Source organism: Giraffa tippelskirchi, chromosome 6, assembly GCF_054371585.1.
Source record: "Giraffa tippelskirchi isolate mGirTip1 chromosome 6, T2T-mGirTip1v1.2.pri, whole genome shotgun sequence".
Classification (NCBI taxonomy): Eukaryota; Metazoa; Chordata; class Mammalia; order Artiodactyla; family Giraffidae; genus Giraffa; species Giraffa tippelskirchi.
Genome location: NC_137280.1, coordinates 80,331,611 through 80,356,936, shown reverse-complemented (window position 1 = coordinate 80,356,936; position 25,326 = coordinate 80,331,611). Strand labels below are relative to the sequence as shown.

Below are 25,326 nucleotides of genomic sequence, written 5' to 3'. Positions count from 1 at the left end.
CTATATTTACATATAATTTAAGGGTATTTTTAAGAAAAGTTCACTTTGGTAGACTCATGAATGATAAAAGATTTTCTTGTTTGTGGTTTTGATTTTTAATTGCTACTCTCCTGGAGGTCTGTAAGTAATTTGTAATTTGGCCAAGACAGGAATTTACATGAGCCTGCTGTGAGACGGTTTGTGGCACTCAGTAGTCATGAATTAGACACCCACCTAGCATTTGCACCCAAGCTCAAAGGGGCACCGCGGTAGAGTTTAAGGTAATAGCCTTGCAGTGATTAAAAAAAAGAGAGAGAGAGAAATGACTCTTAGAGGAAAATCAGGAAATGAAGTACTCCAGGAAAATGATGGCTTTCAAGCAGAAAGTATGAGAGAAACTGTTCTAATGGCATTCGGGACTATGAGAAATCTTGCACTGGAAGAGGTGATGTAGCTTAGTGACCATGAACTGTGAAGAGACTTAGACAATGTTAATGTTTCTTTACTGCTGGAAAGTGTTGACTTGGTTTCAGTTCAGTTCAGTCGCTCAGTCGTGTCCGACTCTTTGCGACCCCATGAATTGCAGCACGCCAGCCCTCTCTGTCCATCACCAACTCCCGGAGTCGACCCAAACCCATGTCATCGAGTCGGTGATGCCATCCAACCATCTCATCCTCTGTCGTCCCCTTCTCCTCCCGCCCCCAATCCTACCCAGCATTAGGGTCTTTTCCAATGAGTCAACCCTTCGCATGAGGTGCCCAAAGTATTGGAGCTTCAGCTTCAACATCATACCTTCCAAAGAACACCCAGGATTGATCTCTTTTAGGATGGATTGATTGGATCTCCTTGCAGTCCAAGGGACTCTCAAGAGTCTTCTCCAACACCACAGTTCAAAAGCATCAATTCTGCGGCGCTCAGCTTTCTTCACCGTCCAACTCTCACATCCATACAGGACCACTGGAAAAACCATACCCTTGACTAGACGGACTTTTGTTGGCAAAGTAATGTCTCTGCTTTTAAACATGCTATCTAGGTTGGCCATAACCTTCCTTCCAAGGAGTAAGCGTCTTTTAATTTCATGGCTGCGATCACCATCAGCAGTGATTCTGGAGCCCAAAAGAGTAAAGTCTGACACTGTTTCCACTGTTTCCCCATCTATTTCCCAAGAAGTGATGGGACCAGATGCCATGATCTTAGTTTTCTGAACGTTGAGCTTTAAGCCAGCTTTTTCACTCTCCTCCTTCACCTTCATCAAGAGGCTCTTTAGTTCTTCACTTTCTGCCATAAGGGTGGTGTCATCCGCGTATCTGAGGTTATTGATATTTCTCCCAAAATCTTGATTCCAGCTTGTGTTTCTTCCAGCCCAGCGTTTCTCATGATGTACTCTGCATATAAGTTAAATAAGCAGGGTGACAATATACAGCCTTGACGTACTCCTTTTCCTATTTGGAACCAGTCTGTTGTTCCATGTCCAGTTCTAACTGTTGCTTTAAAGGCACATAATTTCTTCACTTTTTTTCTTGAACATTCTAGATCTAGGAGTCATTTGCTCTGTGACTTTGGGGAAGTTGGCAGTGGGGGAAGTGTGCTATTTATTTGTTTACAGCATTATTGCTTTGTTGTTAAGCTTCTTGTTACATATTTCCTGTTAATCTTAGAAATAGTGACAACAGAGAAATACGCTGTCTGCTTTGTTGTTTAGTTGCTAAGTCATGTCCCACTCTTTTGCGACCCCATGGACTGTAGCCCGCCTGGCTTCTCTGTCCATGGGATTTCCCAGTCAAGAATATTGGGAGTGGGTTGCCGTTTCCTTCTCTAGGTTGAGATTTTCCCGACCCAGGGATTGAACCCACATCTTCTGCATTGCAAGCAGATTCTTTACCACTGAGCTACCTGGGAAGCGCTTACACTCTCTGCTTAGGAGTTTCTAAGTGTTAATACACATGAAGAGTTCTATTTATTTTCCCAAAGTAATTAATTAGGCTGTGCTGGGTCTTTGTTGTGGCATGCAGGATCTAGGTCTCTGAGCAGGGATCAGACCCAGCTGCCCTGTGTTGGAAGCGTGAACTCTCAGCCACTGGACCACCAGAGAAGGCCTTGAGGAGTTTTAAAGGGAGAAAAAGCTTCTTCTCAGACGTCTTCTGGACATTAATGTGTGTGAAAAATCATTTTGTTTCTAAGACAAAAGTGGTATAAAATTATTAAGTATGGGAAACAGGAGACTTGGCCTCTGCTCCTGATTTTGCCAATAACTGTTTTTGGCAAGTCAGTCTCTTGAACCTCAGTTTCTTCTCCGAAAAGAGATTAGACTAGATTCCAATAGTATATATTTCAGCCCTGAAATTTTTTTTGGAGGGATAGGAGATAAATATTTGATGCATAATAGTGGAACATCCTTTTTTTAAAAAATGAATTTTTTACAGAATCGTTTTAAATCTACAGAATCATTTCTGCCATGATTAACAACATTAGTATAGTACATTTATTATAATTAATGAACGGATAATGGTAATTACCAAAGTCCATATTTAATTCAGATTTCCTTTGTTTTTACTTGCTGCTCTTGTTCCATGGTACCGTATTATATTTAGTCATCATGTCTCCTTAAACTCCTCTTGGCTGTGACAGCTTTTTAGATTTTCTTTGTTTTTGATGTCCTTGACATATTTGAGGACTACTGATCAGGCTGTTTTGAGGAATGTCCCCCTTTTGGGATTTCCTTGATGTTTTTCTCATGATTAGAGGGAATATGGATTTTGGGGAGAAAGACCACAGAGGTTAAAGTACTATTTTCATCACATGGTTATCAAGGGTACATGCTGTCAACATGACATCACTTTTGATCTTTACCTTGAGCACCTGGCTGAAGTAGTGTTTTCTGGGTTTCTCCACTGTAAAATTCCTGCTTTTCCTGTTCCCATACAGGAAGGATATCACTATGTGTAGCCCACATGTAAGGGCAAGGAGTTATGCTTCTCCTCCTTGACAGTGGACTATCTGTATCTGTTACTTGGAATATTTCTGCCTGGGAAATTTGCCTCTTATTTATTTACTCTCATGTATTTATTCAGTAATGTAATGTGTAGATTCATGGGCATTATTTTGTGCTTTGGAATATAATCCAATACCACTTATTTTATTGCTCATATTGTTCCAGCTTTGGCCATTGCTCTTTATTTTTTTCCTTTGACATAGCCCCCCATCATTGTGAGTGTTTTTGTTTTGAACATTTTGTCACTTTCTGGCAGTACAAGATGTTCCAGGCTTGTCTTATATGTTTGCTGCCCTAATCCTAGAATCAGCCAAGGAACCCTGTTTCCTTTTATTGGAGATGATACTGGAAACCAAAATCCTTGGTACTAGGGTATTTATTGTATTGCTACTGAGGTGTAGTAGTTTCTTGTATGCCCTCTTAGCTGATAGAGCAAGAAAATGTATGTATACTAAGTGGTTTATATGCACATATCTATAAATATTTCGTACGTAACCCTCTGTATATTAAGATAAACATGAGTTCATACTGTAGTCTCTTAACTCTTGTCCATTACCATGTGGATTATCTTAGCCTCTTTGCATTGCTTGTCCGTAAAGTTTCCATGCTCAGCATTGAAAGTGGCTCCTACCACACACCATCCAGTTCCTTAATAGTTCGATTCTGATATATATGTATAGCAGTATCCAAATTGTTAACCTGTATACTCATGTGAATCAACTTAACTTGTATAGTGCTTTTGTATAGTCTGGTTTTACAGACTTCACTGATTTCCAGAGTTACTTAGGTTAACATCTTTTCCCGCCACCTCTTTCATTGAGGTTGTTTCATATATTTGTAATACAGTTGGATTGTTTTGTCACATCCTGTGTCTATCCTTGGATCACTCAACCTCTTAAATGATGTTTTATAATTTCCATACATCAAGATTCATTCTTTGTGCTGTTCAGTTTTATGGGATTTGAAAAATGTGTAGTGTCATGTATCCATAATTACATTATACAGAATAGTTTCTCTGCCTAAAAAAGTCCCCTGTGCTTACCTATTCAACCTGACCACCTCCTCTAAACCTCTGATTTTTCTTTTTTTTCTTTTGCTATCTAGGGTTTGGCCTTCTTCAGAATATGATCTAATTGGAATTATATAGCATGTGGCCTTTTCAGACTCAGTTAGCCTTCTCTCAGCAGTATGCACTAAAGATTCATCAAAGTCTTTTTTTGGCTTAATAGCTCATCTTTTTTTTTTTTTATTGAAGTATAGTTTATAGTTTGTTTACAATGTTGTGATAATTTCTGCTGTACAGCAAAGTGATTCAGTCTAGGTAGCTCATCTTTTAATCTCTGAACAATATTTCATCGAATGGGTGTACTACAGTTTGTTTACTTATTCCCCTACTGAAGAACGTTTTGGTTTCTTCAAGTTTTGAGTTATTATGGATAACGCTGCTATAAACATTTGTGTGACAGTTTTTGTTCAGTCGTAAGCTTTCGGATCAGTTGGGCAAGAACTTGGGACCATGATTGACAAATCATATAGTAAGTCTATGGTTAGCTTTGTAAGAAATTGCCAGAGTATGTTCCAGAGTGCCTGAAATTTTAGATTTTCACCAGCAGTGAAATGAGTTCCTGTTACTTCACATCCTTGCTAGTGTTTTGGATCTCAGCCATTCTAATAGGTGTATTGTGGTATCTCGTTGTTTGCAGTTACCTAATGGCAGATGAAAGGGCTTCCCCGGTGGCTCAGCGGTAAAGAATCTGCCTGCAGTGCAGGAGCTACAGGAGGCACAGATTCGATCCCTGGGTCAAGGAAGATCCCCTGGAGAAAGGCACGGCAACCCACTCCAGTACTGTAGGTTGCAAAGAGACGGACACGACTGAAGCGACTTAGCAATGGCAGATGATGTTTGATCTTTTCATATGCCACCTAAATATCTTGTTTGGTGAGGTATCTGTTTAGATGTTTTGCCCATTTTGTAATTGGGTGGTCTGTTTTTTTACTGGTTGAGTTTGTGTTCTTTGTACATTTTGGAAACCATTTCTTTATTAGATGTATATTTTGCAAATATTTTCTTCTAGCTTGATTTGTTTTTTAATTCTCAAGTTTCTTTCATAAAGTTGAAGTAAGTTCAACCAATTATTTTCTTTTGTGTATCTTTTGATGTATTGGAAGCTCTTTGTCAAACCCAAGATTGCTTAAAATTTCTCCTGTGTTTTCTTATAGAAATCGTAATAGTGCAACATCCTTTTTGATACAAGGAGTGTGGGTAGGAGGACTGAAATGAGGGTGGGTTTTGTCTCTTGGTAATGTTGGATTTTCATTAATGAAGTGGAGAATTAAGATCACCTTAAAATATATTGTTTTGAATTATTTCTAAGTGTGACCAAATCTTTAACAAAACTTGGACTGTTTGGGCTGGCTTAATAGTGGCTCTTGAAACTAGACCTGTTTACTGTAGCATTTTCTTGGGAGTATTGGCAAATTACTTTGACAAATATTGAAATAGCATATGTAAAACTAGCAGTCTCTTAGGCTCATAAACACACAGCTATGAGAATTGATTTGTCATGGTTTGGCAGTAGTGGTTCCTCCACAGCTTTAACAACCCTCTAGATAATGCGAAAGTTAACAGATAAGTGCCTGAGAGTTCTCAAACCTGAAAAACCAGCTCCTGAAACTCAGGGTGTAGGGGAAGTGGTGGTGGAGAGAATTGCATTTCCTGAAGTTTGCGGGAGACTCCAGATCCCTTTGTTGTTCCTGACTGGGATGGTAGCCTTCTGCTACCGGAAAAGTTTTACTTTTATTCAGCCTCCCCCACACAGATGCCACCTTTCCTAAGTTCCTTGGTCCAATAACCTGTTCTGCAGTCACACTCTTTGCTCACTGAACCCTACCTGAATCCTCCATTCCAGACCATCCCTTCAGGACCCTTCCTGACTAGTCTTTCTATCCTGTCTCTATCACACATGTTCGGTAGGCAGCTACATTTTGTCTAGTGTAATAGAAATAGGAGATTTGAATTCTTTGACTCTCACTTATTGGTTGTGATATTGAGTAAATGATTGGGTTATTTTCATTTCACTACATCTTAGTAATACCTCAAGGGAGGTGTACAAAATAATGTAACTATGTGAAAGTGCTTTTATAAACTGGAAAACAAAACACAAGTTGATTATTCATAAACCCTAATCAGTGGTTCTCAAGGTAGCAACCTTTGCATCCCCTGGAACCTGATAGAAATGTAAAGGCCCAGTGCACACCTACTGAATCAGCAGTCTGTTTTAAAAAGCCCCCTGATGCATGCTCAAGTTAGAGAAGAACTGCCTTGTGACATTATACTTAACCTAAGGAGAATTGTCGTCTGCCTGGACTGCCATAACAGTACCACAGGCCGGGTAGCTTAAACAACAGAGAAGTTTTTTCTTACAGTCTGGAAGTCCATGATTAAGGCATGGCAGAGCTGGCTTCTTGGGTGGCCTTTCTCATCAGCTTGCAGAGGGCCACCATCTTCTTGTGTCCTCGTGTGGACCAAACCTCAGTGCACATGGATTCCTGGTTCTCTTCCTCTTATTGTAGACCCCAGGCCTATCAGTTAGGGCCCCAACCTTATGACCTCTTTTAACCTTAATTGCTTCCTTACAGGTCCTATCTCTAAATATAGTTATGTTGGGAGTTCGAGTTTCAACATACAGATTTGAGGTAGGAGACACAGTTAAGCCCATAATAGCAGTATATGTTGTATGTGTATGTATGCTCAGTTGCTCACTCTTGTCCAAATCTTTTACAACCCCATGGACTGTAGCCTGCCAGTTTCCTCCATAGGATTTCCCAGGCAAGAATACTGGAGTGGGTTACCATTTCCTTCTCCAGTGGATCTTCCCGACCTAAGGATCGAATGTGCATCTCCTTCATTGGCAGATGAATTCTTGACCACTGAGCCACCTGGAAGCCCATAACATAACAATAGTATATCAACAAATTAAAAATTAAGAGAAAAAAATCAATCTTCCTGTTCTGCAGTTGTACTCTCCCTCACTAAACCCTACCTGAATCCCATTTTTGAAAGGTCAGTAGTTCATCTCCGTGATTAGCTTTTCCTTGAGCAGCAGTGTTTTAACATCAATACATAGTCCTTATTAATGCATTGGTTTTGTGATTCACTTAATTGCTACTAGGCTTATCACATTTTGCCTTTTTGAAAGTTGTAATAATTGTATGCATAGATTGTTTTAACTATTTTGTGGGCTAATTTGATTTAGTTTATCCCTGGGAACCCAACTACCATTTATAGTATTATTTCTGTGAGGACTTATAAGGTTGTATACAGTTGACTTAGATAAAAGTGTTGAATCAGCCTGTTTAGTTTCAGAGAATCCAGTGTAGTTGTAAATCAAAGCAATATTGCTATGCCATTGTATATTATTTTGGTGGTAGAGAATAGAAGCCTTACCAGTGAAAAATTGAAATTACTGGCATTTCTTGGTATATAAGAAGCCATAGCAGAATTTTGACATTGAGAGTTTTTCGTAAACTCTAATACCAGTCCTAAGAAAGATTATGAGTGACTTTTTATTTTTGTAAAAATCTTTTCTTTTATTTTCTGTGCTGCCTAGGAATCCAGTGAGCTTTACTTTCTTTCATTTTGTGAAAACAGTACCCAAGATTTATAAATAAATACCACCAAATGATATGTGAAAATCTAGTTCTATATAGTTACTCACTTCAAAGGATTATAGTATTTATAAGGAATTAGGCCTTAAATTCAGCATTAGAATAAGTTGATTTACAAGTGACCAAAAAAATTAAGCTATTTTCTTTATTTTTATAAAATCTTTTTTACTATAGTGAAAATACTTGTAAAATTTACCATCTTAACCATCAAGTTCAGTGACATTGAGTACGTTCACATTGTTGTACAGCTTTCACTTCCATCCATCTCCAGAACTCTTTGTCTTGCAGAATTAAAATACTACCTACTACCAAATCATTTTGTGCATCCATGTAGCTCAGTTTTTATAGCTTTAGATCTGTGGTTTTGGAAAGAGGATTGACTACCATTCATGACAATCTAATATAATATATAAGACACTTAAAGGCTTAGAAAAAATAGATAAAAATAGTTGGTCTGTGGTTTAATATATTTTTTTCTTGAATCTTAAAACACTGATTTATTATTTATTTATTTGGCTTATTGGGTCTTAGTTGCTGACAGGTGGGATCTTCATTGCATCATGCAGAATCTTTTTTTTTTTTTTAATGCAGAATCTTGTTGAGGAGCATGGAGTCTCTAATTGTGGCCTGTGGGCTTAGTTGCTCCGAGGCATGTAGGCTCTTAGTTCCCCAGCCATGGATCAAACTCAAGTCCCCTGCTTTGCAGGAGGTTCAGTGGAAGTCCCTTAAAACACTAATTAAAAACCATACCTATGCTTGTTGATCTTTGGACAAGAACAGCAGCATCTAATCTAAATTAAGTCTTTAATGTGAGGCAAGCTAACTCCTCTGTTATTTCATTGTAATGTTTTAACTCATTTAAACTATTCTGTAAAAGGGGCTTTGTCTATTGTAACTGTTGCTGCTGCTAAGTCTCTTCAGTCGTGTCCGACTCTGTGCGACTCTGTGCGACCCCATAGACGCCAGCCCGCTAGGCTTCCCCGTCCCTGGGATTCTCCAGGCAAGAACACTGGAGTGGGTTGCCATTTCCTTCTCCAATGCGTGAAAGTGAAGTCGCTCAGTCGTGTCCGACTCTTAGCGACCCGCAGCCTACCAGGCTCCTCCGTCAATGGGATTCTCCAGGCAACAGTACTGGAGTGGGGTGCCATTGCCTTCTCCATGTCTATTGTAAAGCTCTTTACAAATGCAAGAAGTTATTTTGAAATTGTATCTGAACACCCCAGGTCTGTGTAGCAAACACGATATTCTATATGGGGACAATTGTTTATGTTTGAGTTATATTTTGAATTTTTTTCTTGAAATTGGATCTTTTAACTAACTGATTTTAGGAAAACCTGTTATTCTGAGTTCACTTTCTTTATCTATAAAAAGTTCCTTTCAGCTCTGATTTGAAAGCCTTAATTTTAAATAAGAGAGGGGTTCAAAATTTTTGAAAGGAGGTGATACATTTAACTGTACTTTTTTAAAAACATATTTAGATCATGGAAGGGAAGTGGTTGCTGTGTATGTTACTGGTCCTTGGAACTGCTCTTGTTCAAGCTCATGATGGACATGACGATGATGTGATTGACATTGAGGATGACCTTGATGATGTCATTGAAGAGGTAGAAGACTCAAAACCGAAACCAGATGCCAGCAGTCTGCCGTCACCAAAGGTTTGATGTGATCTTTGAATCTGTTCGTTTTGCCTCTTGAGATAATCAAAAGATGAAGGTAAATTTTGGATCCTTACCACAGGGAAAGCAAAATTTGCTAAAATACTTATTGCTCTCTCTGTCAACCTTTGTTATATTGTCCCAAAGATAAATGTATGGATTGAATTTGAGGGCCAGCCATGCAAGTTTGAAAGCAAACCAAGAGAATAGATCCTACTGAGAATATTTTAATTCTTAATTCATTTTTATATTTAACACAGGTCACGTACAAAGCTCCGGTTCCAACCGGGGAAGTGTATTTTGCTGATTCCTTTGACAGAGGAACTCTGTCAGGGTAAGTGTTTCTTAGGGGGAAAAAAATCTTAGAGGCAGACATCATGTAAATCATGTAAATAAGATAGAATAGTGGATTCCTTTTTAGATAATATTTTATATTTTCAGTCCCATTAGGAAAAATCTTTTAGAACACGTGGTTCTTGCTTCCATTTCTTTTCCCTTCACCCTGTATTTTGTTCTTTTTTTTCTCTTGAGTCTTAAAAAGTGAAATTATCTCATGAGTTTGGTACTTTTTGTTACAGACTTTTGATTTGAGTACAATATATTATCACTACTTGAAAGAGATATTTAAAAGTTGAAAGTAGAGTGATTAGGTGGGCTAAGAAAAGCTGGATAGTCCCTGTTTTTATTATTATTTACATTGTTTCTTTTTATAGGCCAACTATAATTTGAATCTTAATTTGGGGGGATGTCTTAATTACAGGTGGATTTTATCCAAAGCCAAGAAAGATGACACTGATGATGAAATTGCCAAATATGATGGTGAGAGTTGCATTTGATTTAGATATAATAGATTGAGATAACGGTATGTTTCCATAGTATCTCTCAAGACTAGTTTAAAAGGAGTATGTATACATTTTAAGGTTTTTCCTTGGAAGTTTGCTATCTTTGTGTGTCCCATTATATTTTATAGGGTTAGACCTGTTTAATTTCTATACTATAAAGTAGAAAAATAATTTATTACTCATGGTGCTGTATTTTGGACATGGAAGGTCTTTTCTAGGCATTGGTAAAATGCATGTGCTATGGGTTTTTAAAAACTAGATTCTAATATTTATCAGTTATCGTGTGTAATATTAATAGAACAGCTCTCAGAGGTAAATGGAACATGTTAAACATTTGTCCGTGTGATAAATTTATACAACTCGGAGTTTTTATTTATTACCATTTAAGGATCTTCAGAGATGTAGTTAAGGAGTGGAACTTTTTTGTGTGTCTTGCAGGAAAATGGGAGGTAGATGAAATGAAGGAAACAAAACTTCCAGGCGATAAAGGACTTGTATTGATGTCTCGGGCCAAACACCATGCTATCTCTACTAAACTGAACAAGCCCTTCATCTTTGATACCAAGCCTCTCATTGTTCAGTGAGTAAAACACTTGCTTGATAGAAGCTTTCTAGGAAGAATGATACATGTTATAAAACTGTTACTCTGTATAAAAAATAATGAGAATAATTACATGTTGCAATAGAAATTTTAGGATGTGTTTCAGCATCTTGTAACATTATTTTTCATGCCCAATAAATTATTTTGAAATAAATCAGCCATTTTTCCTCCTAATACCAAATGAACTTCTGGATTTTGCAGAAAGTATTTATTGCAAATCTACATTATGTTTTTTGTTTGTTTGTTTGTTTTTTGTTTTTACTTGCTTAATTTTGGAAGATTGGGTGGACATAACAATAGAAGATGGGATTTTTACATATAACCTGTCATAAAACATGTGATCAAAATGAGGGAAGGGGGAAATAAATTAATGTCATATGGTTTCTGCTTTTTTTTCTAAAATTAGGTATGAGGTTAATTTCCAAAACGGGATCGAATGTGGCGGTGCCTATGTGAAACTGCTTTCCAAAACCCCAGAGCTCAATCTGGTGAGTACTTTCTGATGTGGCCACCCAGTTACCTTTTAAGAATTTCAGAGAATGAAAGAAAATTTTCTAAGACATGTGAAAATAAAGGTCTTCTTTCCTGCTGTTGAAATATTTTGGAAGTTGAAAATATCGACTTTGACATTTCTGTGCTTTTTATTTGAAATGTAAATTTCGAAGTTGTTTCTTAGTTTCTGTCCTATGTAATTTTTAGTTTTAGCAAACTTAATAAAAGAAACAGTAACTCTCTAGATAAATGCATTGTTTTATGCTTTTAATCACTTTCATACATTCTCAGTAAAATTTCTGGTAATTTCTGGTTATTTTCACTGGTACCTATACAAATATCATAAATGAATAAACTTTTCCTTAAATAGGACACTATTTGGGATTTTGTAAGAGGATATATCATACTTTTGAAAAGTTGCTTTTCAACACTTTGAGTTACGTAATTCGTTTTTGTTTCTGAAGGATCAGTTCCACGACAAGACCCCTTATACCATTATGTTTGGTCCAGATAAATGTGGAGAGGACTATAAATTGCACTTTATCTTCCGCCACAAAAACCCCAAAACGGGTGTATATGAAGAAAAGCATGCTAAGAGGCCAGATGCAGATCTGAAGACCTATTTTACTGATAAGAAAACACATCTTTATACATTAAGTAAGGAAAACTATTAATTAATTTGGGGGTTTTATGGCACTACCCATTTATCATCCTTCTAAAGATTATAAACCTGCAAATAACATCTCTGTTGACTTAAAATATTAGTGGTGAGAAGAACTTAGTTTCTCAGCACTAAAAGAAATGTTTCTTCCTTAGGTTGAACTGAGAAATAGGTTTTAAGAAAAGCTTGTATGTCCCGTAACGAGATTCTTTGCTTGATCTCCACTCATCTCCTGCCTTTATTTTCTTGTTGATAGAACGTTAAGCAATAGAACATACAATAGAAATATGTGCACAGTTTTTCTCAGTGTCTTTTAGTTGAACTTGTTTGGATGCTCCAACACCTAGACAGTTGAGTATAATCATTCAGACATTGGAATGGGGTTTTTATATTCATAAGGCTTTTTCTGCTGCTGTGAGATCACATATAGTCATGCCTCTTTTCCTAAAGAATGCAATAACTTTTTTCTTTATAACAAAAGTATACATATTCAGCATAGAAGTTTGAAAGGAAAAAAGAAGACATTTAAAGTATCTGAAATATCAACATTGTGATATGTATTTGACCATATGTGAATAAACATATACATATGTGTAAACACACATAATTTTATATTAAAGGTTAAGTATATTTTATTTTTTCTCTTCACAAAAGTGTGAGAATTTTCTATGAGAGTATGTTTCATTGATAACATTGATCACCTTCATTACCATTTAGGATACCAGCATAGTACTCTTGTTATCTTCCACAGTATTCTGGATGTGCTGTGATCTAGTCACTTGCCTATTAGACATTTAGTTGTAGGATCCAGGCTTTAGCATAATTCCACTTAAGATATCTTTATGGATTTAAAATTATGTTTGCATTCTTCTTTGCATTCCAAAAGTACAACCTGAATAGATTTGTGGTTTAATAAATACAAGGTTTGTGTGATTGGAACTATTGGCAACATAGATAGTGGTAATACCAACTCAGAAAATGAGGAAATGGGCCTTTTCTACTGGGGGACAGTTATAATAAACTTATTTGCCTGTTGACCTGTGTGTAACCATTTGTGACAAACCAATATTGCAGTTACTTTGCATACCTTTGGTTTTTTGATGTTTTTATGTTCATACATGGAGTATTTTGGTGTTTTAAATTTTTACCTGTTGTTTAACTTCTAAAAACCTGAAGAACTAATGTTTATGATTTACAGATAAGGAAAAGAGTGCAAACTTGCCTAAGCCTCCATGACCATGTTCCGACTCTTAATACCCAAAGTCATTACTCCATCCTTCTGCTTTCTGTTAGAAATATGATCTTTTGTGGTAAAGAAAACTTGGGGATGAGTGGCTAATTAACTTTTTTAAATTGCATTTAATTTTTTTCAGTCTTGAATCCAGATAATAGTTTTGAAATATTAGTAGACCAATCTGTTGTGAACAGCGGGAATCTGTTAAATGACATGACTCCTCCTGTAAATCCTTCACGTGAAATTGAGGACCCAGAAGACCGGAAGCCTGAAGATTGGGATGAAAGACCAAAAATACCGGATCCTGATGCTGTCAAACCAGATGACTGGTGAGTCTTTGGTACCTTTTTTTGAATGCAGTGGAGCATTTCATATATTCCATGTAGCTTAAGCAATCTTATGATGGTTGAAATCTGATAATTTGAATAATCTGTGACGTAGTCTAAATGTTAGGAAAAATGCAGACTACTGTAGCTGAAAATCGTAGTGACCACATAGTGATCACCAGGGCTGTCATGATCTTCTGGACTGCCTCACACCATTTTACAAGCTACTAAATGCTGAAACTAATGATAGGGTTTGCCTGTGGCAACACAGTTGGTTTGTGGCGAAACTTCACATCTTTTGGCCTGGCCTTTCCCATTCTTCTATAATTTACATTTAAAGCTGGAGTCCTAAAATTTTAATTTGAAAAGTAACCTTTCTCCTATTAAACAGTACTCAGGAGATCTCTGCTGTCTGTTGGGCACTGGAATACAAAGCCACAGGCACACAGCTGCCTGCACAGCTCCCACTGCAGTTGTGAGACAGTCAACTGAAGTTGGCATGCATGTGGTGAATGATCTAACATGTGTTTCCATGGGGATCAGAGCACCAAGTATACCAAACTTCAGTATTTTTAAATTGAGAATTGAAAGTAGGCAAGAGGTAACTAACTGATAAAGATGGGAAATGGTATTTCCTGGTTGAAGGAGAAGATCATGTGCAAAAGTAGAGGAGCAGGAGCGAGCTTAACACATACGAGGGAAATTGAGCGGTCTTTTATGTAGGATGCAAATTGGAGAGTGGTAAGAAATGAAAATAGGTGGGTTGTTCTCTTGTATATGACCCTGTTTGAACTCTTGGTATGCTGACTTGTGGAAATGTTAGAAAGTGAACAAAGAGAGATGATAAAACTGATCTTCCATTTGTAAAAGCATCCCCTTAGGTTTCATAGTAAAATTCTAGTTGATACTTATATGCTGCACTGGTGTAAAGGGTGAGTTTATTTGTATGTTTGGTGAACATTAGATTTGGGCTCACCTTGTTCAGTATTGTTTTGTTTTGTTCAGTAGCTGTTTGGTTTTGGGGCAGGAGAAGTAAATGTTCAGCTTAAAAGGTCAGCTGAATGATAGGTTTTAGTCCTAACACAATTTTAAACTAGCATAGTTCTAAAACAAGCATAACCCTGACTAAGAATAGGAGATGTCCTTGCTTACCACCTAAAGTGGCACTGTCTTACAGTAACTGCATAAAGCTTTGAAATTAGGTACTTCTTGATAAACTTAGAAGAGGGACTGTTAAAGTCATAATTCACATGCTAAAATCCACCCTTTTAAAATGTACAGTTACTGGTTTAGTATATTCACAGTGTTGTGCAGCGATTACCATTGTCTAATTCCAGAACATTTTTATCACCCAAAAAGAAGCCCATACCCATGAAGCAGTTACTTCCTCCCTATTTCTCCCTTCCACCAGCCCCTCGCAACTACTGATCTACTTTCTGTCTTATGGATTTGACCATTCTGGATATAGGATTAATAAGATATATGGTCTTTGGTGTCTAGCTTCTTTGGCTTAGCATAATAGTTTTAAGACTGTAAGACTCATCCATGTGGAACCTTGTATCGATACTTTCTTTTTATGACTGAATAATATTCCATCCTGTGGGTAATACCCATTTCATTTATACATTCCTTGTTTAATTGACATTTAGGTTGTTTCCCTTTTTGGGCTATGGTTGTGAATAACGCTGCTATGAACATTCAAATGAATGGTTTTGGGCTGGAATACACATTTTCATTTCTCTTGGGTATATTCCTAGGAGTGGAATTGTTAGGTCACGTGGTAACTATGTTTAACTTTGTGAAGGACTGCCAAACGGTTTTCCAAAGTAGCTGCACCATTTTGCTTTCTCACAAGCAATATATGAGGGTTTCATTTTTTTCCATATACTTGCCAATACTTAGTTTTACCAGTCCTTTTTCATTATGGTCATCCTACTGGGTATGAAGTGGTATCTTATTGTGGTTTTGATTTGCATTTCAAAATGATGACTAGTGATGTAGAACATATTTTCATGTGCTTTTTGGGCATTTGTATGTCTGAAGAAATGTTTATTCAAATCCTCTATTGGTTGTTAAATTGTCTTTTTATTATTGAATCGTAAGAGTTCTCTATATATTCTGCATACTAGGCCTTTGCATATGATTTTAGATATTTTTTAGGAGGAGCTATTTCACAAAATGGGACCACATTGTAATTCTGTGACTAGTGTTGTTATTAATTGTCTTTTTCTTTTGTGTTAAGGGATGAAGATGCCCCTGCTAAGATTCCAGATGAAGAAGCTACAAAGCCCGAAGGCTGGTTAGATGATGAGCCTGAATATGTACCTGATCCAGATGCAGAGAAGCCAGAGGACTGGTATGAGCGTTGGTTAACTTTTAACATGGCCTGCTTTTTTATTGAAGTAAAAGTTAATACTTAAATACAGCCAGGACTTCCCTGGTGGCTTAGACAGTAAAGCGTCTGCCTGCAATGTGGGAGGCCCGGGTTCAACCCTGGGTCAGGAAGATCTCCTGGAGAAGGAAATGGCAACCCACTCCAGTATTCAACTGCTCAAACTTAAGTGTAAAGCTCAACAAACTAAATTGACTACATTTTCATCTCTCTTTTTAATGTATCTGTCACAAAAAAATCCTTTGTTACTGGAAATGCAGAAACAAAATGATGCTTTGTAGTACAACGCTGAATATTCCTGCAGGATTTTAGGGAAGCCCTGGGGTAGCTTTTCACAGTCCTGCATCACAGAACCCACTTGTAGTTTGTTTATGTCTCCACAGGGATGAAGATATGGATGGAGAGTGGGAGGCTCCTCAGATTGCCAACCCTAAGTGTGAGTCAGCCCCTGGGTGTGGGGTCTGGCAGCGACCCATGATTGACAACCCTAATTATAAGGGCAGATGGAAGCCCCCCATGATTGACAACCCTAACTACCAGGTTGGTACCTCCTGATGGTTGAGCTGCTTCATTGAGCTCTTTGTGTTCAGATAGTTCTAGAATGTGTAGTGAGGCTGCCACAGGTTGATCCTCTATATTCAAACAATTGAATTAAAAACAAAGTAAACTTCAGAATTAAGAGAGAACTTATGTGTTATGTTGAAAAGATAAACATAGAAAGTGGAAAGACGAGCTTTCATAATTGCATTATAACTTAAAAACAAACAAAAAATGAAAACTTGTGGTTTGGACACCCTGCTACCATGTGGCAGGGTGCACCAGCCATAAATATTCAAACTGGCAGTCTCTGGGAGCATGGACAGAGGACTATGATGAGAGCTGGTTTCCTGACCATGAGTTAGCTCATTGCCTGACCTCGGTATCTTCAGCTATAAAAAGACTCTGAAGCTCAAATAAGATGATAATACTGGTGGTGATACCTTAAAGCTTCACGTTTACTGTGGCTCTGTAACAATTCCGACCCTGGGCTTACTTCTGTTTGTATTCTAGTCAGATTATTTAAAATCATTAATTTCTACTTTACAACTTACTTAGAAATGTAAGTTGTATCTCTACATATAGACTGTGTATACTTTTCTGTTTTTAAGTGTATTTTTAGTTGTGCAGACAATAAGAAAAGTTGCCCCTTAGCTGTTTTGTCGACAGCCATTTAGGAGAATTGCCATTTTTGCTTTTAGAATCCTTGCTGCAGCCATTTTTCTTGTACTTGTCTGAGTATATGTGGTAACTATGTCTCTAGGTAGTTGTCTGAGGGGATATATCTGGTTGAAGATCGTGTACACTTCACCACTGAAGAAGTCTGTACTGATTTATGTTCCCACTCCTACCAGCAGTTAGTTGATAAGAGTGAAGGGTCTTGGAATGTGCCAGGTAGAGCAAGGTGTTGGTCTGAATCAAGGTGATGGGTGAAACTGAAAGTAGAAATTGGAAGTAGTTGGAGTTCAGCCCTCTTAGAGGCATTAGTAGCATTTATTGTTATCCTCCTGTTAAGTTTCACACAGTCAGCACTTACTTCACAGATAGTGCAGAATTCATCTTATTTAGGTTCACTATAAATTTGTGTTGATCATTATCTGAAATTATTTTTTAAAATACTTTTCTCTAGGGAATCTGGAAACCACGGAAAATACCAAATCCAGATTTCTTTGAGGATCTAGAGCCTTTCAAAATGACTCCTTTTAGTGCTATTGGTTTGGAACTGTGGTCTATGACTTCGGACATTTTTTTTGACAACTTTATCGTTTGTGGTGATCGAAGAGTAGTTGACGATTGGGCCAATGATGGATGGGGTCTGAAGAAAGCTGCAGATGGGGCTTCTGAGGTTTGTGCTTCCTTGTTTCTTGTGCATTTATGTCTTTTATAGGTAACTAATTGCTACTGTTGTGAAGAGCGATCTTCTAAGATTTGTCTTTTCCCTTATTTGGGAATGTTGTCATAGAAAGTGTGACCTGTCTTTACTAAAGACAAAATACTGGGGTTTTGGACATGACTTCATTAGGTTAATACAAAGGTTTTAGAGTCTATATTTGTATTATATGTATGATATTTCTTTTAAAATTGTGTTAAAATATAGTTAACAGGGATTGACATATATACTACTATATATAAAATAGATAACTAATAAGAACCTATTGTACTGCCCAGGGAACTCTATTCAACACTCTTTAATGACCTATATGGGAATAGAATCTAGAAGAGTAGATATGTATAACTAACGCACTTTGCTGTACAGCAGAAACTAACAGATCATAAATCAACTATCCTCCAATTTAAACAATTTTTTAAAAAAATTTAACAAAGTTTTCCATTTAGGATCTATTTTAATGCACTCTTAAATATTGAATCTTGGTTTATTAAATAAACGGAATTTTCAAATAATTGGTCATAAGGCCAAATTGAAAATTGGAGACACACTAAGATAAAGAAATTCTTCATTTACTGGTCCCTGAGGTTAAGAAACTTTGCAGGTAATTGGGAAGCCAGCTTTCACACCTAGGAAAGAGAAATACCTTTGATGATAAAGACAGCAGGAAAATTGAGACCTTTCTTTTATTTCCTCTTTACATTGTGTGGACATCTAGTCTTGAATCCTGTGAAAATGGTATCTGAGCGGTGCCATGCAGTAATTTAAGAGTGGGACAGTACTGCCTGTATTTAGTGTCAAAAGCCAGAACTTGAAATGAGTCCTGTCTTGTTTTTCAGCCAGGTGTAGTGGGGCAGATGATTGAGGCAGCTGAGGAGCGCCCATGGCTCTGGGTGGTCTACATTTTGACTGTGGCTCTGCCTGTGTTTCTTGTCATCCTCTTCTGCTGTTCTGGAAAGGTATGAGTTGTTGTTGGTTTGTTTTGTTTTATTTTGATTCACTCTTCCCATGTTAAAAATAACCAAGATATATTGCCAGAGGTTTTCTTTGTAGCAGCTCAGTAATGACTGGGCCACATTTGGTGCTGACTTTTGAAACCCTGTTCACTATTTTCAGTGGCCATTTATTGTGCCCAGGTGGAAATAGGATTGTTAGCCCCTCAGTTGCTAGTCTAGTGTATTGCTTTCCTTCATATTTGGCAGCAGCTTTCTGAAAGAAAAGAATAAGAAAAAAAAAACAAAAAACTTAGGTATAAAACTGACCCATCTGGGCACAAACTAGCTTTTCCTGCTGGCATACCTGTTTCTGTTCATATACTTCATAATTCAATCTTTGATTTCTTGTTATCCATTTCTCTTTTAAGCATTCCCCCTTTCCCCCAAACACCACATACAGGAGTAATACAGTCTTATTATAATTTTTCTTGTTTAGTCTTTGTTACATGCAATTAAAAAAAAAACTTTGTTTAGGCCTTCTACTTCTGCTAAAGAAGACTTGTGCTTCATACTGCATTCAAGACGTTTTGTAACCTGATCCCCAATCATCTTTTCCAGCTTTATCCTCCACCACTATTCTGCATATTTGTTACCTCAGTCACCTTTGACTAGTTAGACTTGCACATTCCTGCCTGACCCCTTTGCTTCTATTGTTCTTCTACCTTGAACCACACATGCTCACTGAAGAGGAAGCTCTCAGTCAGGAATTCCTTCTTAGACATTTCTTTGTATCTACTGTAGCATACCACTTGTACAGAACTTTGCTCATAGGCAATAATTACATGGTCATATAATACATAAAATATGAACAAACCTGTTGTGCTTTTGGGGGAATATTTCAGAAACAGGCCAATCCTGTGGAATACAAAAAGACTGATGCTCCTCAGCCAGATGTGAAGGAGGATGAAGAAGAAAAGGAAGAGGAGAAGGAAAAGGGAGATGAGGAGGAGGAAGGTGAAGAGAAACTTGGTAAGAAGTAGACCCCAAAATATCTCCTCTAAGCCAGCACCCTAAGATGTTGCTTCAAACCCTTATAAGCAGTTACTGTCAGGATTGTTTTCGACTCTAGAAGTGTGTTCTAATGCTAATTTTCTAGTTACCAAAAAATAAGTGTAAGATTTTTGCTCAGTTGTTTTACTTTGACTTCTTAGAAGAGAAGCAAAAAAGTGATGTTGAAGAAGATGGTGACACTGTCAGTCAAGAGGAGGAAGACAGGAAACCTAAAGCAGAGGTAATAGAAAGTGGGGGGAGAATATATTTTATGTTTCAAGCAGCTCAGGTGAAGGTACATTTAAGTACAGAGTATTTTCATAAGATAATTTTCAATGGCTATAACAATAAAAATTCTGTTACAGCCAATTTTGTAAAAGTGGAATTCTTAGCATTAAAAAATTCAGTTTTTAAATTATATCTGAATCTCAAAAATATTTTCTGTGCTGAAAATGGTTTTCTGTAATAAGCAAAAGGCAAGGGAAGACGAATCAAAGGCTTTCTAATAATGGCAGCTGCGGGTTATTTACAGTCCTGTTTCATCATCTGTCTCTCCTCACTGTCCCCTTAAAACTATTTCTTGGACAAATCACTGCATTCTAAAATTTTTGTCCCTCTTGCTGATGAATTCATTCATTCATTCATTCAGTAAATATTTCTGGAGTCATTGTGTCCCAGGCATTGTTAGTGAACAAGACAAAAATACTCTACCTTTGGGGAGCTTAATTCTAGTGGAAGGAAACAGTAAGCAATGGGCATTTTAAGGAAGTAAATGAACAGTATGATAAAAAGCAATGAGCTATGAAAAATAAGAGGACAGAAAAAGGTTTTGGAAGTACTGGGGGCAGAGTGAGTTGTACGTAATTTTAAAGATGATAGATAGGCCTCGGTGTAGCAGAAACTTGAAAGAGGTAAAAGACTTTGCCATGGAGATGTCCATGGGAAGAGAATTCCTGGCAGAGAGAACAACCACTAAAAGGACCTGAAATGGTAGTCTAGAAGGCCAGTATGGCCAGTAGATTAAGAGGATGGAGAAAAAGAACATGGGGAGGGCTCCAGGTTAGGTGAGGCCTCTGAGGCTGTTGTATGGGACTTGGCTTTTCCTGCTAGTGAAATAGGCAGGCATCACAGTCTATGGAGCAAAGGACTGATGGGATCTGATTACTCTGGCTTTGATGTTTTCTGCAGACCAGGGGGAAGAATCAAGGAGCCTAGTTAGATTACTGTAATAATCCAGGCAACATATGGTAGCTCTGAGCAGGGTGATAGGAGAGAAGGACATGAGTTTCTGATCAGATTGGATCTGATCCAATCTGGTGGATTGGATATGAGGTATGAGGGAAGGAGAATAGTCCACATCATTCTCACCAACGTCCCTTTTCTCAGCACTTCCCTTTCACTCTGATCCTTTCTGGAAACTACCCAGTTTTCATTTCCAGCTACCACAACTCTGCCCTTCTATTGATAAAGGTCAATGCTGTTTATATTTTCAATGTATATATTTTGTCTTTCAGGTAGGGGCCAGTCTATTTTTATATTCCCCCAAATTCCTCACACAATAAGTGGGTGTAGAGGAGAAAGAGCACTGGATTTGTAGTCCTTTTTTCTCTTTTTTTAGGCCATGCCATGCAGCATGTGGGATCTTATTTCCTCAGCTAGGGTTCCAGCCTGTGCTCCCTGCTCTGGCAGCATGGAGTCTTAAGGTCCCTGGGCTTGTAGTCTTAAGTATTATATGGACTCAGCTTGGGCTTGGATAGCCTTTAGTCCTCATGCTGCTGCTGCTGCTGCTAAGTTGCTTCAGTCGTGTCCGATTCTGCAACCCTATAGACGGCAGTCCACCAGACTCCGCCATCCCTAGGATTCTCCAGGCAAGAATACTGGAGTGGGTTGCCATTTCCTTCTCCAGTGCATGAAAGGGAAAAGTGAAAGTGAAGTCGCTCAGTCGTGTTCGACTCTTAGCGACCCCATGGACTGTAGCCTACCAGGCTCCTCCGTCCAGGGATTTTCCAGGCAAGAGTACTGGAGTGGGGTGCCACTGCCTTCTCCGTTAGTCCTCATGAATCTATGCTTTCTCAGCCTCACAGTGGGACTAATATGTCTATAGGCCAGTAGATTATTCAGGATTAAGCAGGATAACACATGATAACCTGGTGTTTGGTCCTTTTTAAAGAACAAGGTTTAGGAAAAGTGCGTATTTATGGAAAACAAAGACTGAATTAATTATAACACATGCACAATTCTACCACCACTGAGCCAATTATTTTTTTTGGTGCATTTTCTTCTAATCATTTTTTTGTTTGTTTTTCCTCAAATGAGTTATATGCAGCTGGATGATCTTGAAAACTTGGTGAATTTTTACTTTAAAAAAAAAATGCTAATTATAGTGAATTTCTTGTTTTTTCAACCAACAGGAGGATGAAATTTTGAACAGATCACCAAGAAACAGAAAGCCGAGAAGAGAATGAAACAATCTTAAGAACTTGATCTGTGATTTTTCTCTCCCTCCCTTTCCCCTGCAAGTGTGGGTCCTAGCAGAGGACCTGGCACACCTTAGGTTGAAACTCAAAAAACCTTCAGGTGTATTACCATCAACAGGTTCCAGTTAAACACTCGCCCATATAATTTTAAACATCTAGCAGTAAATAATTGGAGTTGTGACATAAAGGACCCTGTTTCTGTAGAGAGAAAAGCTTAACATAATTGTTGTGAAATGTAACATGAAGCAACTAACTTGTAATTTTTTTTGTTTTTAAACATCTTTGTTTTTTAAAATAGAGTGATAGAACTTTGCCAGTCTTTAAAAATCTTGGCTTAATTTAATATATTAATCTGTCCGTGCAGAAATAAAACCAACCTTTAAAAATGTTAGGGGGATGAATTTGAAGTTGGTGAATGGTAACTGATTTTAAGTTTGGTATTACAAAGCATTTAAGTGTCTTTGTCCCCTAATTGATAATCATGTTTAAAATGCAGTCATTTGTGGTTATAATCTTGTTTTGCTTGCTTCCATTATTCAATTCCTCCTAAGGAAATTGAGAGTGATTGGATGGAAGCCCAAATTCAAATAAAGATTCTGTTTAAGTTATATTAAAAATAGACATACAAAAAGAAAAAACATTTCACTTGTTGGTTAGACCATAAAGTATGTGTGTTCTCTTGCCCTTGGAACAGCTCAGTTCCCACACAGCTTTGCAGTTAGTGGAAGAGGTGGCATAATACGGCACTCAGGCATTCATTCTTCACACGCCAGGAGTGTCAGCTCCAGTCTTCTCAAGCAGGTGGCTTCTCAAGGAGCTACCACCATGTGTGAGCTCCAGAGTAGATGCACATGTTTTCATCACATCTTCCACTGTGTTGACACTGTCTTACCTTCTCAAGTTCCCCAAATTCCCAAGAGCTTTCTCCTCTGCTATGCATTTTGTCTTCACAGCGCAGCTTGCAGTCCATTGCTAAAAATGATTATAAGCTCTGCATAGTGTTAAGCTTTATTGTGATTATGTGTCTGTTTCTTCTTTCTTTGGTAAGCAGACCCACACCTTCCCAGGGTCAAAGGATAGAATACTGTCCTTCATCTTTACCATTTCTTTCTTTACCATTTCTTTTACTCCGTTTAAAGACTTCAGAAGTCTAATCCAGAGTTGAGCCAATTCAGAATTGACTGTAATTGAACACAGGCTTAAAGTATTTATGGGGGGAGTGACTTTTAGCATGAGTTTTCTGATTTTTGTAGCTGCTAAACCTTTTAAATCTTTATTTGCAGTTCATGTAACAGTTGTGTCTTAAATTACATGATAAAGCAGTCCTGTTCAATTGTTTTTTTTAAGTTATGTGGCTTGTAGAAGTTTTAATAAATGAGCTTAGGTCTGTTTTTTCATGTGGAATGCAGATGGGTGCTATCAGAGCCTCTCCCCCATCACTATAGTGTAATAATATCATTATTACACCACACTGAAATGTATTCAGAACTAGATTTTTTTTTTTAGCTTTATTGTTTCTTCAGAGGTGTTGCAAATGTACTGATGATACTGTTTCTTGCACTGAATATATAAACACTCTAGAGTGTTTATATTGGGGAGATATTGGGGAGGAAGTATATTCGTAAAAGATGAAGGCTGTATCTGTTTATCTTCAATTTTTCACTTGTTCACTTAAATTCTTATGAGGGTGGGATGCATTTTCTTGCTGTTCAGTGCTTTATTACTTTTCATCTGTTGTTCTGTGGTCACAGTGACCTTAGCTATGTAGCAGACTTTCCCAAATGTATTGAGTGCAAATAAACAGTTACTTAGCAAGACCTGAAAATATGTCTGCAGGTTTCTCCTTGAAGTAAGTGTGTGGGATCATTGCATTTGTAGAAGTCTGCCTTCTTCACCCTAAATTGACATTGTATGTCATGCTTCCCTTACAGTTTCTTCCAGCTGAGCTGTGGACTAACGAGAATAAATCAGTAGATTGTTCATTTGCAGGGTAATTTATCATATCCAAGGTAATTTAGCAACGTCTGTCTCCCCTCTCCCCCAGTCCTTGGTGGGGGGGGACCACCAAAAAACAAAGATAAATAAAAAGTCTTTTCTTGGTTCTGTATTTCACTTTGTTGAAGATGCAGCCTCCTAATTAGAAATCTGACATTAATGAAGGAACAGCAGCAGTATTCATCTCTTTAAAAGGCACTTATTTTATATGCTGGTTATCTGCCCCATTGATATAAAATGCCCACTGCATCAGATGTGTTCCTCAATTTCTCTTATCCATAACACTCCACTTTTCTCAGATTGTTGCATTACTAAATGGTGTTACATTAAAGCCCTGTGTTAAGCATCTGCTTTTGACTGAACTTCATAAATAACCTTCAATTTGTTTTACTGTTTCAGTAGTGGGTTAATCTTCCATTAATTGGCTACTACATGAAAGTTTGCTAATACACAAACTATTATGAACAGTGAAATAGTTACTTCATCTTACCACATGAAGGTGAATATAATTCACAGTAGGCTTTGCATCTTTTTCCTGTTGGATTGGGGTTCAGTAGTTTCAGTTGTATAAGATGACTAGCAGCTCAGAAGAAGAGGGGTGATTTGTAGATAATGTTCTTGTAGATGATGGAAACCATTTAACTTCAAAATTTTTATTAAATTACTTTTGGAATCAGACTCCATCTTTTATGTTCCTATTTAGGGATAGGTCAAAACTTTTTTTATGTAGTATTAGGCTTTTGAATTGCTTTTTGAAGAGTACACAAAATGTAGTGCTCCTAGTTACAATTATCTTTCCCATTAGAAAGGAACTTTAATTCTGGTGTAAAATTTATGAAGAATGGTAAAAGAAGGACTCTTACGGTGTTCGTGAGCCCTAAGCACTTTTGCTTTGGTGGGTCACTTGTATTTTTTACTGCATTTGTATAAAAACAAGTACTATTTGAATAAAGACTCAATTTTTTCTTGTTTTTAAAACATTTTCATTGGCCTAGTAAGAAGTTACTGTACCAAATGTTTGAGCTGTCAATGGTGTATCAATTTGTAGCCTTTTGGCACCTCCTGTTTCTTTTTAGCATTAGGGTGCCAATACCTGTTTCTAG

General features: G+C 37.5%; 1 protein-coding gene across 43 annotated transcripts in view; it reads left to right on the top strand.

The window, feature by feature from the left end:
* CANX (calnexin) overlaps positions 1 to 24,053 on the top strand; it is an 81,135-nt gene extending 57,082 nt beyond the window's left edge. For 19 of the 43 annotated variants that reach the window (XM_081497675.1, XM_081497654.1, XM_081497681.1 and 16 more), the window contains 14 exons: positions 9,118 to 9,294; positions 9,555 to 9,628; positions 10,055 to 10,113; positions 10,575 to 10,716; positions 11,144 to 11,225; positions 11,694 to 11,886; positions 13,264 to 13,453; positions 15,693 to 15,806; positions 16,226 to 16,382; positions 17,509 to 17,724; positions 18,606 to 18,725; positions 19,604 to 19,730; positions 19,913 to 19,992; positions 22,163 to 24,053. In XM_081497675.1, coding sequence (XP_081353801.1) covers positions 9,121 to 9,294; positions 9,555 to 9,628; positions 10,055 to 10,113; positions 10,575 to 10,716; positions 11,144 to 11,225; positions 11,694 to 11,886; positions 13,264 to 13,453; positions 15,693 to 15,806; positions 16,226 to 16,382; positions 17,509 to 17,724; positions 18,606 to 18,725; positions 19,604 to 19,730; positions 19,913 to 19,992; positions 22,163 to 22,216 — 1,782 coding nt within the window. In that variant the 5' untranslated portion in view covers positions 9,118 to 9,120 and the 3' untranslated portion in view covers positions 22,217 to 24,053. Of the gene's footprint in view, positions 1 to 1,991; positions 2,133 to 4,674; positions 4,911 to 6,610; positions 6,668 to 6,886; positions 7,035 to 9,117; positions 9,295 to 9,554; positions 9,629 to 10,054; positions 10,114 to 10,574; positions 10,717 to 11,143; positions 11,226 to 11,693; positions 11,887 to 13,263; positions 13,454 to 15,692; positions 15,807 to 16,225; positions 16,383 to 17,508; positions 17,729 to 18,605; positions 18,726 to 19,603; positions 19,731 to 19,912; positions 19,993 to 22,162 lie in introns of those variants that run through there. The other 24 variants (XM_081497659.1, XM_081497660.1, XM_081497661.1 and 21 more) reach the window with 10 other exon arrangements.
* The last annotated feature ends 1,273 nt before the right edge of the window (positions 24,054 to 25,326 follow it).